The sequence below is a fragment of the Carassius auratus genome, unplaced genomic scaffold (assembly GCF_003368295.1).
Source record: "Carassius auratus strain Wakin unplaced genomic scaffold, ASM336829v1 scaf_tig00036995, whole genome shotgun sequence".
NCBI classification, from domain to species: domain Eukaryota; kingdom Metazoa; phylum Chordata; class Actinopteri; order Cypriniformes; family Cyprinidae; genus Carassius; species Carassius auratus.
In genome coordinates this window covers 180,500-199,567 of record NW_020526347.1, presented here as the reverse complement: position 1 = coordinate 199,567, position 19,068 = coordinate 180,500, and the positions used below count along the sequence as shown (strand labels likewise).

The 19,068-nt window shown below is 37.7% G+C and overlaps 1 protein-coding gene across 1 annotated transcript; it reads right to left on the bottom strand.

Annotated features, from left to right (window-relative positions):
* Positions 1 to 11,724: 11,724 nt before the first annotated feature.
* LOC113082837 (tripartite motif-containing protein 16-like) lies at positions 11,725 to 18,658 on the bottom strand. Its single transcript, XM_026254275.1, has 6 exons — positions 18,027 to 18,658; positions 17,660 to 17,755; positions 17,347 to 17,580; positions 16,675 to 16,834; positions 16,487 to 16,534; positions 11,725 to 13,265 (listed from the first exon to the last, which is right to left on the bottom strand). The coding sequence occupies exons 1-6, from the start codon at positions 18,597 to 18,599 to the stop codon at positions 12,748 to 12,750; spliced, it is 1,629 nt and encodes a 542-aa protein (XP_026110060.1). The 5' UTR covers positions 18,600 to 18,658; the 3' UTR covers positions 11,725 to 12,747.
* Positions 18,659 to 19,068: the final 410 nt, after the last annotated feature.

The window sequence follows — 19,068 nt, the reverse complement described above, 5'->3', positions numbered from 1 at the left end:
AGTCATTTGATCTTGTTTTAAAGCTGTTTGGAGTCTTATTCAAAGACACAGATCAAGGAACTGATTTTTTCCAGCGTATTAAGAGATTCTCTGCATTTGATTTGATCCTCTGCTGCTCAAAGGTCTTTTCAAAATGCAAGTCCAGCAAATCCAAAAAAGTATTCAATACATCAGTGTTTTAGTCTTTAAAGAACTGTCCCTTTTTCCTTTGTGACACTTCTGTTGCTGGTTCTCAGAGTCAGAGGATCAGTGTCTGGCTGATTATGACACCAGAGGACATTCAGAAATAATGTTTTCATGTAGTGTGAACAGCAGAAACCATCAGCTCAAAACACAGACTTATGGGATTGTCTCACACGTCTGACCAAATCTATCAGTGACTCTTTAAAACACATTAGTGTGAAACGCCAGCAGAGGAAACGCTTCAAATCATTGCTGTGTTGTAATTCCATTAACTAGGAGGATAATATAATCAGCGCTGCAGTAATGGAGACCAGTGTCTGTCAGAGAGACGAGACGTGTTACTATCACTATCATATCATCTCTGAACAGACACGTCCTTTCATAAAAACAAAGGCTTCACAAGCAGGTTCCCCAAAAGAACTTTCTTTTTCTTAATGTGAAGAACATTTAAAAAATCTAAAGAACCCTTTTCTACTATAAATTAACCTTTTGTGCAATGTAAAGATTACATGGATGTTACAGATTCTTCATGGAGCCATCAATGCCATAAAGAACCATTATTTTTCAGAGTGTATCTATACATTATTCTTTGCGTTAATTTATTAGAACAGAGTTTGTTTTAATACAGCACTGGCTCATAAACACTGAAAAGATGTTGTGAGACACTTCAGGACATAGACTGGGTGTAGACGAGACAACAGAGACGGGCTGAGTAACGTGTGTGTGTGTGTGTGTGTGTGTGAGAGAGAGAGATAGAGAGAGAGAGAGAGAGAGAGAGAGAGAGAGAGTGTGTACATTTGTGTGTGTGTGTGTGTGTGTGTGTGTGTGTGTATCTGCCCACTCACTGAGAGACCAACAGCACTTATACTGTATTCCAGTTTGCTTACTTATATTATATGACCTAAAAGTTGCTTATGTACTCTTTTTGTGCAGAAAGTTAAGATATTTGGGAGTGTGTGGCCTTTTAATACAATAAAAATTGCGCTTTGACAAATTGTCCATTATCTGTCATCCTCTCATGGTTAACATTATCACAACCACCTTGTTTTTTATATATAAAGGTTAGAATACAGTGTTCCTAAGTAAAGCACTAAAGAACATTATTTTACTGTAACTTTATTAATATTTGATATGTTTTTATAACATTGAAATAAACATTATGGAGCATATGATTTATTATTCTACATTATTTATTTGTACTTAATGATTTTTCTAATAAGATGTTTGGTATGCATATACTTTTTTTTAACATTTTAGTGATTTAAAAACATTTCTACACAGTAAATAAATTACCGTAGAATTTACAGGATTTTTACTGGCAAAAAAGTTGCCAATAAAATCATGTTAAAATGATTGTAATTGCTCTAAAATGGATTACAGTATAATATGACAAAGCAAATCACGGTTAATTGCTGTATGTAAAATACTGTATTTTTTAGTATTTTTACAATAACATTGAATTTAATTATTATATTTTATTTTACAGCTACATTTTGTAATTTCAGTAAAGAAGTACAGAATTTACCTGCCAACAAAGTTGCAAATAAAATCATGTAAATAATCCAAAATCCAAGGTGATGTTGCAATAATTTAACAATGAAAATGCTATAAAGAATAATTTCAACAGTAAACTGTAAACAATAAAATACTGATTTAAATGTATTATCATGAGCATCTAAATATATTAATACATTTACAAATTAATAAAAACCAAGTCAAAGATGTTGCAAATAAATATTTATTAAAACTGGCAAAGACATTGCAAGTTTTTTACTGGTAAAAATTGTCTTTTTACAGTTAAAATCGTATAATAAAATAAAGTCAAAGTGACAGTAGAACATTAACTTTCTATAAAAACTTAAAATTAAAATAAAATGCTGGAATCAACAATGTACCATAAACTCTGTTGTTTGAGCTTATGTCTATAAAATAAAAAATATTCCTGCGAAAGACAATTTAATAAATACAAACTGAAAGTCCATCAACTTTCTGAGATGAGCACACATGAAAAATGTAATGATAATTTTTATATGCGAAACTATAAGAATGAAGCAAATAAATTTGAGTGAGTGAGTTAATTGAGTCAATCATTGTACCAATCCACTCAAAATGCTGAAACATTCAGTAAAAACTGCTGAGTTTTGCATTGATCTTTGTTTGGAACTATTTGTGAAATAGAACAACAGTCAATATTGTGTCTAAAACGTAGGCTAAGAAACAATGCTAACTAATTGTTTATTGAACTACGTAACATTTGCAATCGTGATAATCAGCAAAATATCTTGCTTGTTATGATATTTAAAGGGTTAGTTCACCCAAAAATCAAAATAATGTAATTAATAACTCACCCTCATGTCGTTCCAAACCCGTGAGACCTCCGTTCATCTTCAGAACACAGTTTAAGATATTTTAGATTTAGTCTGAGAGCTCTCAGTGCCTCCATTGAAGCTGTGTGAACTCTCTCACAACAGACACGGAAGAGAAGACAATGCTGAATAAAGTCGTCGTTTTTGCTATTTTTGGACCAAAATGTATTTTCGATGCTTCAAAATATTCTAACTGACCCTCTGATGTCACATGGACTACTTTGATGATGTTTTTCTTACCTTTCTGGACATGGACAGTATACACACAGCTTCAATGAAAAAAGTGTTTTAAAGCTTGTTTCATTTACAGAACATCACAGTTATATATGACATGAGAAAAAGGCCTGAACTAAGGAAGAACATTTTAAGGAAAATGTAATAATATTTTCATGATGATTTATTTTCTTCTCAAACGTTGTCTGTGGTGTAAAAACACTCCAGGCCAAATGCCCCCAGAGGTCATCTCTTCCCACTTTGATAATTACTGTAGTTACCATGTTCTGAACATCACATCCTTTCTTTTCCCCACAAATATATTGTATTTAGGTGCTTGAATAAAAATATTTGGACTTTATAGCTACAAATTATCTCAACTTAGCACCAACATGCTTGTTAGCTATACAGTTAGCATCAGCTAACAATATTTACTTAATTTCCGTATGGTTATGAATAAATATTCATATCTGTCTAATCAGATAGTTAATCCATGCAATATAAAAAATAATACTGTAGATAACTTGTATATTATAGTATTTTCTGGCAAAAATGTGATAGCATTCTATACACTATTATAATTTATAGCTACATTTTGAGTTAGCTTTCGTTTTTATATTTTTAATTTTGATTTATTTAAATGTTTAGTAATGTTATCATGTACTCCTGTTGTCATTACATTTGTTAACATTACTATGAGGAACTATGAGGACGGTGAGGAATTCCCCTCCGAGGAATTAACCTCTGAGAGCTCCTCCTTCGGCCGGCCCTTCATATCCAGTGAAGCTGCCCAAAGAATGGGCTGGACCCACCCGTTGGTTATCACTGCCACCTTCTTGTCGGCCAGCAATGCAGGATACGGATAAGAAACTGGTGGCTTGCCTGGCCACCGATAGGGTTGGGCTCAAGTGGAAGCCTCCACTGCATCCCAAACCCTCAAAGCTGGACGATTGGTTTCTCGGGGTGGCTTGTGCTGGTTCCTAGGGCACCAACCTGGTGCCTTTCTTTCCAGAAGTTATGATGATCTCACTGCACTCTTAGAAAAAAAGGGTTCATTGGGGTTCTATATAGAACCATAGGGTTCTTTACTCAACTCCAAATAACCTTTCATGCTAAAAAGGTTCTATAATGACAAGAAAGAACCCATTTGGCACAAAGGTTCTTTAGGCTATTATTCATTCATATATTACATTATTCTGCAACATTTTGTATTTGTAATTAAATTATTGTTTGTAGTAACTGATTTTTGGAGAAAAACTGAAATGGCAATCTTCTTTATATTGATATTGATTAACTACATAAAATGATATAAATATATAAGTTTTCTAACCTCCATATCTTGAATTTTGTGATCATTCACATGAATTCATAAATGCATTTGAATACACTGAATAATGCAGTGAAAGAACGCACTCAAAATGCATCTTCATCATGTAACTTTACATTAGCCTAGATGCGTGCACTTTTTAGGCACAGTTTGTTTAGTTTTTGAATATACTTGATACTGTTAAAAGGCACATCATTAAAACAAAAAATCACACAGTTCACATTATCACACCTAAACACGCTTGGAAAACATAATTAGAACTAGCGACTGAATTAGTTAAAAATGCTTATCCATATCCAGCTATGATTCGTGAACCCCAAACTGATTCAAATGATCCGCGATCCCGCTCCGAACTCCCGAACTGACTCAAATGATTCGCGAACCCGCTACGAACTTCCGAACTGATTCAAATGATTCGCGATCCCAAACTGACTCAAATGATTCGCGAACCCGCTCCGAACTCCCGAACTGATTCAAATGATTCGCGAACCCGCTACGAACTCCCGAACTGAGTCAAATGATTCGCGAACCCGCTACGAACTCCCAAACTGACTCAAATGATTCGCGATCCCAAACTGATTCAAATGATTCGCGATCCCGCTCCGAACTCCCGAACTGACTCAAATGATTCGCGTACCCGCTACGAACTCCCGAACTGACTCAAATGATTCGCGATCCCAAACTGACTCAAATGATTCGCGAACCAGCTCCGAACTCCCGAACTGATTCAAATGATTCACGCTCCCAACTCCCGAACTGACTCAAATGATTCATTCTCTGAACTCCCAAACTGACTCAAATGATTCACAAACCCGCTCCGAACTCCCAAACTGACTCAAATGATTTGCATACCTGCTTTGAACTCCCAAACTGACTCAAATGAATCATGCTTTGAACTCCCGAACTGACTCAAATGATTCACAATCCGAAGTTCCCATCCAAATCAAATGACACCGCCAGCACTACTATTGGCTTAGTTCTCTTATTTTATAACATGTCCTGAAATTAAGGTACAAAAAGTATGTTGTTAACAATTAAAATATCAATATTTCCATTCCGAACTGCTTTCCACGTCGAAACATCCATGAACATAACCAGGTGAGCAGATCACTCTCTCACTATTTGATTGCTCTAGTCTTTATCCACTCATCATCATCATCCACCAATCAGAACACACAAGAACTCTTTGACCACAGATGCTGTGCTTCAAAAGCTCAGCAGCTCAACACTGGTTTTCTCTGAGGTGGTTGGATCACATCAGATTGTGGTAAATCTTGCAGATCATGACTTATATCTACTCTTCCTCTCCATGCAGTTTGGTAATATAAAGATTCCTCCTTTGAACTCCCATCTCTTCTGTGGGTTTTATTGTTCTGGGTCTGAATTTGGGCTTCTGGGGTCTCAAAAAAGAAACATTTTCAATCTCCAAGGTGAACGTTATGACAACACCAGTGTTGTGCTAGTTACTAAGAACTAATTCAAAAAGTAACTCAATTACTTTGTTGATTACTTACACCAAAAAGTAATGCATTACTGTTAAAAGTAACTTTTTAGTTACTTTTTTAAAGAATTTTCTTTAATGTTCCCATTGATGCACTTTTATGCATTATGGTCTATACAAACACAAAGTAAAACAGAAAGTAATTTTTAAACACTATTTTGATTAAGTCAGACCAGCACAAACTGAATATTGTAATTCACAAGGATTTCTGAAATAAATAACAAAACACCTGAATAATATATTCAGAATCAAAAACTAAAGGGGCTTCTGCATCATAAAAGCTGTTGTGTTGAGCCCTTAAAAATGTTCCTTTCACAGCTTAAGTATGAAAACTATCAACAATGGACAACATAACACAAAACATTTTGAAATAAATAAATGAAAGCAATCAGAATTATTCAGAAACAATTTCTAGAAACATATATACACACACACACACACACACACACACACACACACACACACACACATATATATATATATATATATATATATATATATATATATATATATATATATATATATATATATCTTCAGCAGTTCAGGTAAATAAAGGCCCCGGCTTTTATTTTAGGAATTATGGTATATTTATATAACTTTATGTAGTTAATCAATATCACACAAAGAGTGCCATTTCCGTTTTTCTCCAAAAATCAGCATGATTAAAATGTGACATTAAGTTACTACAAACAATAATTTAATTACAAATACAAAATGTTGCAGAATAATGTAATATATGAATGAATAATAGCCTAAAGAACCTTTGTGCCAAAAGAGTTCTTTCTTGTCATTATAGATCCTTTTTAGCACAAAAAGTTCTTTGGAGTTGAGTAAAAAACCCTATGGTTCTGTATAGAACCCCAATGAACCCTTTTTTCTGAGAGTGTGTTGTCATAACGTTCACCTTGAACGTTATGACAATGGCATGGGATTTTTTTTTTTTCATTCAAATTTTATTTACATTGTAAATAAATATGTCCCAATCAAAAAGTTTAGGATCAGTGGTAAGGGCAATCATTGGTTTTCAGACAGTCTATCAGAGCTAATCTGTTTGAGAAATAAAATGTGGGCACAAGGCAGATTTTCCGACTCTTCTGCTGATTGGACTGCATTTAGAACTGTAAGAAACAAGTGCACTTCGATGATTAGAAAGTCCAAATCTGATTTTTTTTTTTTTTTAGTCAACCACAGAAAACTTAAACAATCCTTTAAAGTTTTGGAAATCAATTAAATCTTTGTCGGCTGCAAGTGTGACCTCAAACCTCCCAGATCAGATTATTATTGGTTCAGATGAAATAAAAGATAAAGCAGTCATAGTCAATCAGTTAAATAAACACTTTATTCAGGCTGGATTCATACTTAATCAAACCATAAATAAATCTGTCCCATGTCCAGCCATGTCAGCATCTGAAAATGTAAATTGGGAATTGTTAAATTTTAAACCCATTTTAGTTTCAGAAGTTCATAAAGCCCTCAGAATTGATCACAAAAAGTCAGCAGGTACAGATAATCTGGATCCCTTTCTGTTAAAAGTGGCAGCTGATATTATTGCTGAGGCCTTAACACATATTTTTTATTTGAGTCTTCTGTCTAACTCCATTCCTAAAAGTTGGAAAGCAGCCTGTGTTCTCCCTTTACATGAATGTGGAGACCCATCAGAATTGAATAATTACCATTCAATATCAAAACTTTCTATTTTGTCAAAGATCTTGGAATAATTTGTGAATGTACAGTTAAAACAGTATTTGACTGACAAAAATATTTTAAATAATTTTCAATCAGGGTTCAGAAGTGGCCATAGCACTATCACTGCTGCTACATTAGTGACAAATGATATTATTGGGGCCTTATATAAGAAGCAACATTCTGCTGCATTATTTGTTGATCTTTCTAAGGCATTTGATTCGGTTGATCATGGATTGTTATTGACCAAACTACCTTCAGTTGGTTTAAGTGAGAAGGCTGTTGCATGGTTCCAGTATTATTTGGTAGATCGTATTCAGTGTGTTTATGCTGAAGGTTATGAATCTGATTTTCTTGAGATAACTAAAGGTGTCCCTCAAGGATCAATCTTAGGACCCATTCTGTTTTAAATTTTTATAAATGATTTGGATAGAGATGTTCAAGCTAAATTACATTTATACGCTGATGATACAGTGGTTTACACCCAGGCTTCCACCATTTCAGAAGCAGTGCATGAACTTCAGACTGCATTTCAGGCATTGCAATACACATTATTGAGTCTAAAATTGCTTTTAAATACACAGAAAACAAAGTTTATGGTCTTCTCAAAAGCTTGAGCACAGCTACGTGACAATTGTGGCATTTTGTCATTAGATGGGAAATCACTTGAGAGAGTGTCTTTATACAAGTACTTGGGGATATGGATAGATGATAAGCTATCCTTCAGTGAACATATTACTGCTTTAGTTAAGAAACTTAAAGTCAAGCTCTATTTCAGAAACAAATCTTGCTTTACTTTTAGTGCTAGGAAGAAACTTGTGGAAGCTACTTTTCTGCCTGTAATTGATTATGGAGATATATTGTAAATGCATTCCATTCTACGTCATGTAGATTCAGTTTACCATGCATCACTATGATTCATAACAAATACAAAGTCCCTTACCATTCACTTCATTCTTTATGATTTAGTTGGTTGGACATCTCTTAAAATTCGTAGACAACAGCACTGGTATATCTTTATTTATAAAGCTATACTCGGCAAATTTCCACTGTACCTCTGTAACCTCCTCTCTGTTTGCTCTGGTACCTATCAGCTACGCTCCTCAAAGTGGTTGCTTTTTAATGTGCCACGAGTCACAACCGAATTGGGAAAAATGGCCTTTTCTTATTTAGCACCTTGGGGGTGGAATAATCTACAAAAAGAGCTAAAGTTAGAAACCCTTATGTCCATAAATGAATTTAAAACTACTGTAAAGAGTGTTGTGATGGAGATATGTTCTTGTTTTTCTTAAGAGACTCGTTGTGTTTTATATATAGTTTTTTAATATTTTGTACTTCTTTTATCGTGAAAATGTAATTTGGTGTTTGTCATGTGTGCATTTGTTGTGATTTGGCTGCTACCTTGAAATGAATCAAATGAATCGGGAGTTCAAAGCGGGTTCGCGAATCATTTGAGTCAGTTTCTGGAACATACGTTAATGCTTGAGCCGCGCCGCTGTTTTTTCTGTCAATTCACCTGTTGACGCCTGATTTCAGAATAAATCTGTAATTTTTGAGCACTTTGATGCATTCTCCTCCAGCATCCGCTTCTTCTTCATTCTGGCCTTTTCGGACCCTCCTTTGTCCTTTCTCTTCTTGCCTTCCATGGGGGTATCGTTAAATGTTATGCAACCACACTAATCTTTCCTGACTGTCAATTGCTATCCAGTGTGTTGTGATTGGCTGAATGCCTTGAACGTATGATGGAAATATTACAAACACTACCCACTACATTCTACACTACCCTGTTCAAAACTCGCATTTGAATGAATACAGAAACACAAACACACAGCAATTCAACTACTCTTCAGTTTATCTTCTACTGAAATCAGGTGAATTCTGTTTATTCATTTTTTTCTGTTTGTGTGACGTGTTTAAATAAATAAATAAAACACGTTTGTCTGCAAGTCTTTGTAGCAGGTTCCTCATTCCTGCTCCTGTAGACTCTCCTATACACACACATGCTGAACTGAGGGAGCAAACGGGATACAAAATAGGATTTCAAATTTTCTTATCTTATCTTATCTTATCTTAGTAAAGTCAAAATCAGTTAAAATAAGTAGAAAAGTGAAGTTTATTAAAACAGACTGAATTTCTTTAAAAGATTATTCATTTTTAAGGCTGAGATATAGATACAGTTAATAGATACAAAAATGTCTGGTTTCATTTAGTGCTGCCCTGAACAAGCTGTTTGACACAACAGCGCCAGAACAACCACCACACAAATCAGTTTTTACTAGAGAGGAGACAAGAGTGATGAAGCCCATCAGTAGATGTATGGGATGATTAGTATGCCATGATACTCAGAGCAGAACCTGATTTTACCAAGTGAGACATGTTCCTGGGACAACATCGTTGTTGACCCTGGAACAACATTGTGATTAACCAATCAGATTTGAAGAACCAGTTTTTAGATTTTGTGAAGTTTACGCTTAAAATCAGTGTTTGGTGCTTGTACATCAGTGTCATTCATCTATCATTTCCTCTGATTTTAGGGATTACTCATGGTTAAGGTTAGGTTTAGGTGTAGGGATATGGTTAAGAATATATTTTTGGAGTAAAATGTTGTTCCAGGGTCAACAAAATATGTTGACCTAGGAACACATCGAACTTGGCAAAATCAGGACGTGCGATACTCAGAAGCCAGCATTCCACTGAACAATGTCCAATAGAGGGTTGAAACAATTAGTTAACACTACCGACAATGTCAACAATAAAAATTGCAGACAATATTTTTTTGTTGTTGTTGAGTAGTCATCTGATCTCATATGAACTGATCAACCCATCCCTAACCCTGGCATTAATGTGATTTAATCAGTGTGGCACTGTAGCCCGAGACTGTAATTCAGCCCTCATGAATGCAATTCAAGAGAAGAAGACACACAGTGCTTCAGAGCAAGTTGAATGAATTCCATTTGAATTAATATGTAAAAATTCTGTGCCGTCATGCCTTACTCTCAATAACAAAACAAACACAACAAAAACTGACAGTGGTGAGAGAGCAGCATTTAAGAACTTATCTGATTACAGATAATTTGATGTTTGATGTGGAAGTGTTTAAAAAAACAGGTTTGTATGCAAGTCTGTGAAGCAAGTTCCTCATTCCTGCTCCTGTATAGTCTCTTTCTCTCTCTCTCTCTCTCTCTCTCTCTCTCTCTCTCACACACACACACACACACACACACACAGACAGACAGACAGTGTCATTCATAGCATGGTGAATCTTTACAGTGACTGTTCTGTTCATGTCAGTGTTGTGCATTATTCAGATGAACTTAAAATGCCTTGAAATTCGAAAACAATTAATAAAATTGAATTGAGAGAGCAAACAGTTTGGGACCCTGTTTGTTGCTGATGTCACTTCCTATTTGTTGCTGCTGTTTGTTTTGAATTTGGAGCTCTTTATTGTTTTTTTTTATTATCTTAATATCAATTTTATACACCATCATTTTCATTTCTATAATGTCTGAACATTTCTCCTATCGTACTCAACAAAAAACAAAAAAACATTGGAGTGCCTTATCACATTTTATTTTGATGTCCTGATTCCGCTACTAGCTTATAGCCTGTTAGCATCACCAGTGCGACTGTTGCTATTCTTGCTTACATTACTCTATTGACACACATTACTGTTGTTTCACTCACTGTTACGGACTCTCATGACGGATATGTTTCTAACTTTAAGTGCTGAGGTCAAGGTGCAGTTCGAGCTGAAGGCTTTGGAGAAGCAAATCCACGAGCTGCTGGAGAAGCAGGTCCAGCTGAGAGAGCGGAGAGCCACGTTGGAAACACAATACTACAATACTCACAATCCGAGGTAAGTTTAAAGCATGATATTAATGCTCCCACGACCTCTACTCCATGTGTTTCTCTGCACAGGCTTCATGAAGGACATAATCTTGCCAGATCTCCTTTACTCTGATGCCGGGTGCACCAACAGCAGAAGACGTGAGCCAGGCCTTGAGTGAGAGACTGCATCAACCGATATGTCTGAGCTTCTTTAGCAAAGAAGCTAAAGATGGAAATGTGCACACTCACTGGTTCCGCTAACCTGATTTTACCAAGTGAGACATGTTCCTGGGACAACATCGTTGTTGACCCTGGAACAACATTGTGATTAACCAATCAGATTTGAAGAACCAGTTTATAGATTTTGTGAAGTTTATGCTTAAAATCAGTGTTTGGTGCTTGTACATCAGTGTCATTCATCTATCATTTCCTCTGATTTTAGGGATTACTCATGGTTAAGGTTAGGTTTAGGTGTAGGGATATGGTTAAGAATATATTTTTGGAGTAAAATGTTGTTCCAGGGTCAACAAAATATGTTGACCTAGGAACACATCGGACTTGGCAAAATCAGGACGTGCCACTGGTTCCATGGTAATAATAAATAAAAGTTCACAATGTAGCTTAATAAGCCTAATTTCCTAATTTTTTTAATTTTTACGTTTTGGGCTCAAATGTATTATTTACGTGCTGGTATTACCTTATGAACTGTGATTACGTTACAAGTTGCCACAGTGTATTCATGATTTCATGTTTTCGGTTTCTCCCTCATGGTTATGGAAACTGCCACATGATTTGCCACCCTAGCCTGGAGGGATCTCCTGTTCGTTGAGTATGCCTGGGAATTTTGCAGGCTTGCGGTGAAGACAGCGATGGACGATGCCATGCTGAACTCTCTTTTCTAGATCATGGCAAATTACTACCTACCCATTGACTCCAGCCCCTGAGTCCACTCCAATGTCCACTCCAGTCCTTGAATTTAGCCCAGAGAGGGCTCCAGTCCATGTGTTCCCATGTCTTGTGTTTTTCTCCCCATGTTCTCCCCATTACCTAATTTCTCCCTCATGTCGGTTTTGTTCATTTGTTTCAGCTGGTTCCCATTTATTTCCTTGATTATTCCCATTACTTAAGTCCTGTGTCTTTCCATGTCTAGCTTCCAGTATTGTTAGTCTATCCCCTCTTCTATATGTGCTTAGACTGCTTCAAGAATTTCCCTCTGTCTCCTCGCATGATTTTTTTTTTATTACATGCACTGAAGATTTTTAAGTTTTGAGAAAATGATTACATTATGAACATTTTATTACAATAATAATGTAATATTTATTACATCATGTGTAGTTATTATATTAGTTTCTACAGACGTTGAAGTTAAAGGCGGATATGAAGATTTATTACACATTTATTCTGACATGTTATTTCACTGACACACATTGACACACTGTTTTCCTAATTAATGTTGTTCGGTAGCTTTGACACAATCTTTTTTGTTTATGGTGCTATATAAATAATGGTGACTTGACTTGAAGTTCAGCTGTACTATTAATATCATGAAAAGAAAAGAGAAGAGACTCTATAACATCTCACTGTTACTGATTCATCATTCAGCTCAAAGCATTATGGGTGGTATCTTGTCAGTCTATTCTGATTCATCAACACAGTTTCACTGATGATCCAATACAAACCCAAAACCCAGGATAAAGTGGCTGAGTGAATGTGGTCTGGACTGTGTGGATGAGGCTCATTGTGTCAGAGACGCTGTAGAAGGACAGAGTTCCTGCTCTGTGATCCACAAACACTCCTATTCTACTGCTGATGGACTTCACAGAGACATCAGTCTTTATGTTATTGTACATAAATAAGTAACTGGAGGGAGAGCAGAACAAACTGCAGGACTGATCATTATATCCAAACAAACACGCATTACCATATCCCTTCCTGCTGATGCTCTTATATGACACTGATATATAAACATCTCCACTCCACTCAATCTCCCAGTAACAGCGTCCACACACACTCTCTCTACACAACACCTGTGACCACTGATCAAATCTGTCTGCATGATCAGGATACCACTGATCTGTGCCAGTGTTAGTAATAACTCTGTTGTTCTCAGACAGACGGAGTCGTTTATTCACTGTGTTCAGATCCAGAGTGAGCTGATGGGAATCTGATGAAGATAAAACACATCAGAATCAGGAATTATGAATCTGTTTGTTCTTTTAATGTAGCTGAACTCTTCATGTTCAGTGTATCATCAGTGTCTTAGTACAGATGACCTGATATCTGTGTAAACCATCGTTTACTAGGGCTGCCCCCTAATAGAGGCTAACATTTTTATTAGTTGCAGGTGAAAAAAAAATATATAAAAAATCCACAGAAAGTTGTGAAGTCAGCAGTCCTTGATGGACAGGTCATCAACAGCTGGTCTGTGTGGTTATTATTGCACATTGGTCAGGACTAGGGGTGTGAAATATATATCTGCAGCAATATCTTAATTGTCGTTTTAACAATGTGTGATTTCACATTATCGAGTATATGGCAAATCCATGAAAAAAACACAACAGAGTGAAAGTGTAGCAGGTTAAACTAGTGCACATATGCATTTACAGTGTGTTCTTTCACTGCATGATTCAGTATATTAAAAATATTTAGAATGAGCACAAAATTCAAGATACGGGGGCAGAAAATATAAATATATATATTTATATAATTTCATATAGTAAATATCACACAAAGAGTGCCGTTTTTCTTCTCCAGAGTTTAGCATAATTACAAATGTGATATAGATTTTTTTTAACAGTTCAATAAAAAATATTTTTTTAAATATTAAGGGATTTACGTTTTAGACACTATATCGCCAGTTCCCTTTCAGTCGGTCACTCTTGACGTCACTTTTTTGACGAATTGGGATCTAATGTTTCTAAGTCAAAACACCTTGCTACTGGGGTTCCTCAAGGCTCAGTACTTGGACCACTTCTCTTCTCCATCTACATGACATCATTAGAATCTGTCATTCAGAAACATGGCTTTTCTTATCACTGCTACGCTGATGACATCCAACTCTACTGCTCATGCCAACCAGATGACCCGACGGTAGCTGCTCGCATTTCAGTCTGTCTGAGTGACATTTCTAGCTGGATGAATGACCATCACCTTCAGCTTAACCTTACGAAGACAGAACTCCTGGTGATTCCAGCTAACCCATTGCTTCATCACAACTTCTCTATACAGCTAGGCTCGTCAACCATAACTCCTTCCAGGACAGCCAGAAACCTAGGAGTTGTGATGGATCATCAGTTAAGCTTCACAGACCACATTGCTACAACGACCCGGTCCTACAGATTTGCCTTATACAACATTAGGAAGATTAGACCCTTCCTGTCAGAGCAAGCCACCCAACTTCTTGTCCAAGCTCTTGTTCTCTCCAGACTGGACTATTGTAATGCTCTCCTGGCAGGCCTTCCTGCATGTACTGTCAAGCCTCTGCAATTGATCCAGAATGCAGCAGCGAGGGTTGTCTTCAATGAGCCAAAAAAAGCTCATTTCTCTCCTCATCAGGTTACACTGGCTACCAGTAGCCGCTCGCATCAGATTCAAGTTACTGATGCTTGCCTACAAGACGACATCTGGCACGGCACCAACATACTTAAACTCACTGGTTAAATTTTATGTGCCCTCCAGAAGTTTGCGCTCTGCAAGTGAACGACGCCTTGTGGTGCCATCCCACAGAAGTTCAAAATCACTCTCATGATCCATCTCCTGGACTGCGCCCAGCTGGTGGAATGACCTCCCAATCTCAGTTCGTACAGCTGAGTCTTTTCTCATTTTCAAGGAACATCTAAAGACCTATTTTTTTTGCCAGCATTTAACCAACTAATACTAGCACTTTTCTTTCTTTTCTTGTCTCTTCATTTAAAAAAAAAACCTGGCTATGCATTCTGTACTAGACTAATTGAGACTTTTCATGGCACTTGTATACTGTTTTTGTTCTCTTGTTGACCTGACTGCTTCTATTATTCTCATTTGTAAGTCGCTTTGGATAAAAGCGTCTGCTAAATTATTAAATGTAAATGTAAATGTAACAGTGATGGCAAACCCTCCAGGGAAACATCGCTCCTCTTGCATTCCACAACCAGTTGAGCAGCCAATGGAACATTTAGGGCCCCTAAACCAGGACCATACCAACAGTATCCTTTGGCACTCCTCCTGACGACCAGTGGTCAATTGGTGCATCGAAGGGTGAGTCAGAGCTTTCTGTAGAGGAAGATTATGCTGCGCTGCTGTCCTTCGGGACTGTAGCTATGCCTGAATCAGATCCAAAATAAAGGCTATGCTTTCCTGGGCTGCCGTGAGGGTAGGACTCAAATGGAGATCTCCACTGTGACCCAAGCTCTCACAATTGGATGGACGATTGGTTATATGGGGTGGTCCGCACTGGTTTCTCAGTGTTCTGCCTCGGTGCCATCTTTCCCAGAGGTGCATGAAGGCCTTACAAGGTTGTGAATGGCACTGGAAACTGACCTGCTATCTCTTCGTCCCTCACCACTCTTGACAGTGGTGCAGCTAGGAGGTATCCGGGTCACCCCGGTGGAGCGATTGGTTGGGATGCAGTTGTGTCCTAATACGACCTCCAGCCGGCAGGGTGAACCGTTCCTCTCCTTCATGCCATTCACAATCTTGGTCTGCACAACCAGGCAGCTGACAAGTTGACATGAGTTGAGCTCCCAGGAGAATGGAGACTCCATCCCCAGATGGTCCAGCTGATTTGGAGTCATTTTGGAGCTGCTCAGGTAGACCGATTTGCCCCTCCAGAAGCCTCTCACTGCCATTTTTTCTACTCACAGTGAGAGGAACACTCGGCATGGACGCACTTGCACACAGCTGGCTGTAGGGCCTTCGCAAATATGTGTTTCCCCCAAGCGGCAACCTCCTGTTCTCTCTCGTGAAGCCAACAAGGAAGTGACTAAAGCTGTAATTCATCTACTGGCCGCATGAGGCTGGCTACAAAAGGGAGTCAGTCCCATAGACTCCCCATGTTAAAATGCCCAACTTTACAGCAGAAAAAAACTTTTACAGCCTGGTTCCAAACATTATTTTGGTCTATATAGCTAATTTTGCCCTTCATTTTTTTTTATAACTCATCAGTTTAAATTATATTAAGCCTTAGAATTCTGCATAATTAAGGGCGTGGCGACTTGAGTAACAGGTGGATTAGACTATATATATGCACACTTAAACTCCCTAACTCCATGCTTGCCTTACAGACATGAAAAATAATTTGTCAAGGGCAGCCCTATCATTTACATAATTTATAAAACTCTTCTTTCACCTTCCAAAGGAAGAACATGGAAACACTCTTTTTTCCTGCTTGTTTTCTCACTGACTTACATTGTAGGAAGTCGTCCCTGGTTCTGGGAACAATGTTGGTGAATATGGCTGTGGAAAACAACAAACATGAACAGTGTGATTCACATGGTCCTCCATCAATTCCTAAGTCATTTCTAATATAATGTCGTCCAATATATGAGATGATGCTGGACTGGTTTCTGAGAGCAGATGAATCTCCAGGACTTTACCTCTGTCTGAGATCTTCTTGAGCTCCTCTTTGCAGAAATCCTCCAGTTTGTCTCTCAGCTGATGGACAGATTCTCTCAGATCATCAAAAGAGACGAGAGAACTGAAGGGAGTGTCATTTACATCTGTAGATTCAGGAGGAGCTGAGAGACACTGCAAACTCTACAGAAAACAAAACTCATGAGCTCCACACTTGACCAACACCAGATTTTTGCAGCTCTTGTTGGACTTGGCTGATATTCAGTAACTCACCTCATTCTAGCACTTACACAACATCAGATTCATTCTTTTATAATTTTATTATATGACATCAGAGCTACAGATTATATATATATATATATATATATATATATATATATATATATATATATATATATATATATATATATATACTGTATATACAGTTATATATACATTTCAATTTAGGTAAAAAGCTGAAATGTCAGTGAAAATTTGAACTGTTGGTGGTGCTAGAGGTTTTTGACAGCTAAATATATCTTACAGAAGAAAAAGCTCAGAGAAATGATTCCTAAGAGATTTCCAGAGATGAAAGCCATTTGTAAGTGGCATCTCTTTCTCAAGAAGATGATTAGAGTCTGACTGATGATTATATATAAGACACTGCTTCTCTGTGAGTCTCTGTCAAGGCAGGATCTCCTCAGGTTCTGTGTTACCTGCTGGAACTGGATGTGATCCTGTGTGTGTGAAAGCTGCTCCAGCTCAGCGTCTCTCCTCCTCAGATCATTGATCTCCTGCTCCAGTCGCTCCAGTCGTTCTTCAGCTCGACTCACTGCAGTCTTTTCCTGATCTCTGATCAGTCGTATCAGCTCAGAGCGGCTTCTCTCAATGGAGCGGATGAGCTCAGTAAAGATCCTCTCACTGTCCTCCACTGCTGTCTGTGCAGAGCGCTGTTAGGACACACAGTGATTCAGCTTCAGTGAGTCTGAACTGAGACGGAGACAAACTTCTCTTCTTCTCCAGACTCACCTTATGAGACTCCACAGTCTCTCTCAGCTGCTGGAGATCTTTCTCTCTCTGCTGGATTCTCTGCTGGAGCGTCTTCTGTGTCTCCTTCAGCTGCTTCTGCAGGACAAACAGATGATAGTGAGTGGTAGCCACAGAAAACTACTGGAAATAAATCATCATGAACAGATCAATCCAGTAAAAGTGGAGCTGAAAACTAACGACTGAAATGTGTTGTAAAAGTGAATCTGACAGAGACATTGAGATCAAGACTGAAAGTGTTTCTGTGTTCTGTGTAATTAAGCTGTGATAGCAAATAAAGTTGGAAAAAAATAAATAGACTATTGAAATCACCACACTGAGTATTAACTTGATCTCTAGTGTTAAATACCTGTTTCTCTGTCCTCCGGTCTGCAGCTGAAACAATGTCGTGGTTTTTATGTTCATTAATCGTACAAAGCACACATATACATTTCTGGTCAGTGTGACAGAAAACTTCGAGGATCTTCTCATGTTTCTGGCAGATCATCTCCTGCAGTCGTCCAGTGGCATCAGTCAGATTGTGTTTCTTTCCTTTAAACCAACTCTCATGTTGTTGGAGGTGATTCTGACAGTAAGAGTTCAGACACATCAGACAGGACTTGACGGCTCTGTATTTTCTTCCAGTACAGACGTCACACTGCACATCTCCAGCTCCAGCGTAACAGTCATCAGAGAGTCTGGTCTTCTTCAGTTTCTCCACCACTTCAGCCAGCATGGTGTTTCTAGATAAAGCAGGTCTTGGACTGAAGGTCTGTCTGCACTGAGGACAGCTGTAGACTCTCTTCTGATCCTCCTGATCCCAGCAGTCTGTAATACAGATCTTACAGTAACTGTGTCCACAGGGAATAGCCACTGGATCCTTCAGGAGATCCAGACACAGTGGACACAATAACTCATCCTGGGAAACTCTGGCTCCTGCCATTTTACTGAATGAATACAGAGACACAAACACTCAACAGCTCAACTACACTTCAGCTTCTCTTTCCCTGAACTGATGAGTTGAAATAATTTCCTGGTTCTGTTTGAGTGAAATGTGTAAAACAGGTTTGTAAGGCTTTAAAGAAGGTTCCTTGTTCCTGCTCCTGTAGAGTCTTTCTTCCTCTCTCTCTCTCTCTCTCTCTCTCAAACACACACACACACACACGCACACAAACACATTCTTGCATATGTGGTTTAACGGGAATTTCCATAGGCGTAATGGTTTTTATACTGCACCTACAACTTTATTTGCTATCCACTTTATCTAACCGTACCCCTCACACAACACTATAGCCATTTTATAGATATTCAAAAGGGGGAAAAACACAGTTTACTGTGTTTTTAAGCCATTTGATTTAAATGTTCATCTTATGTCCATGTTGTTATACCCATGTCATTGTGCACATTTGTCC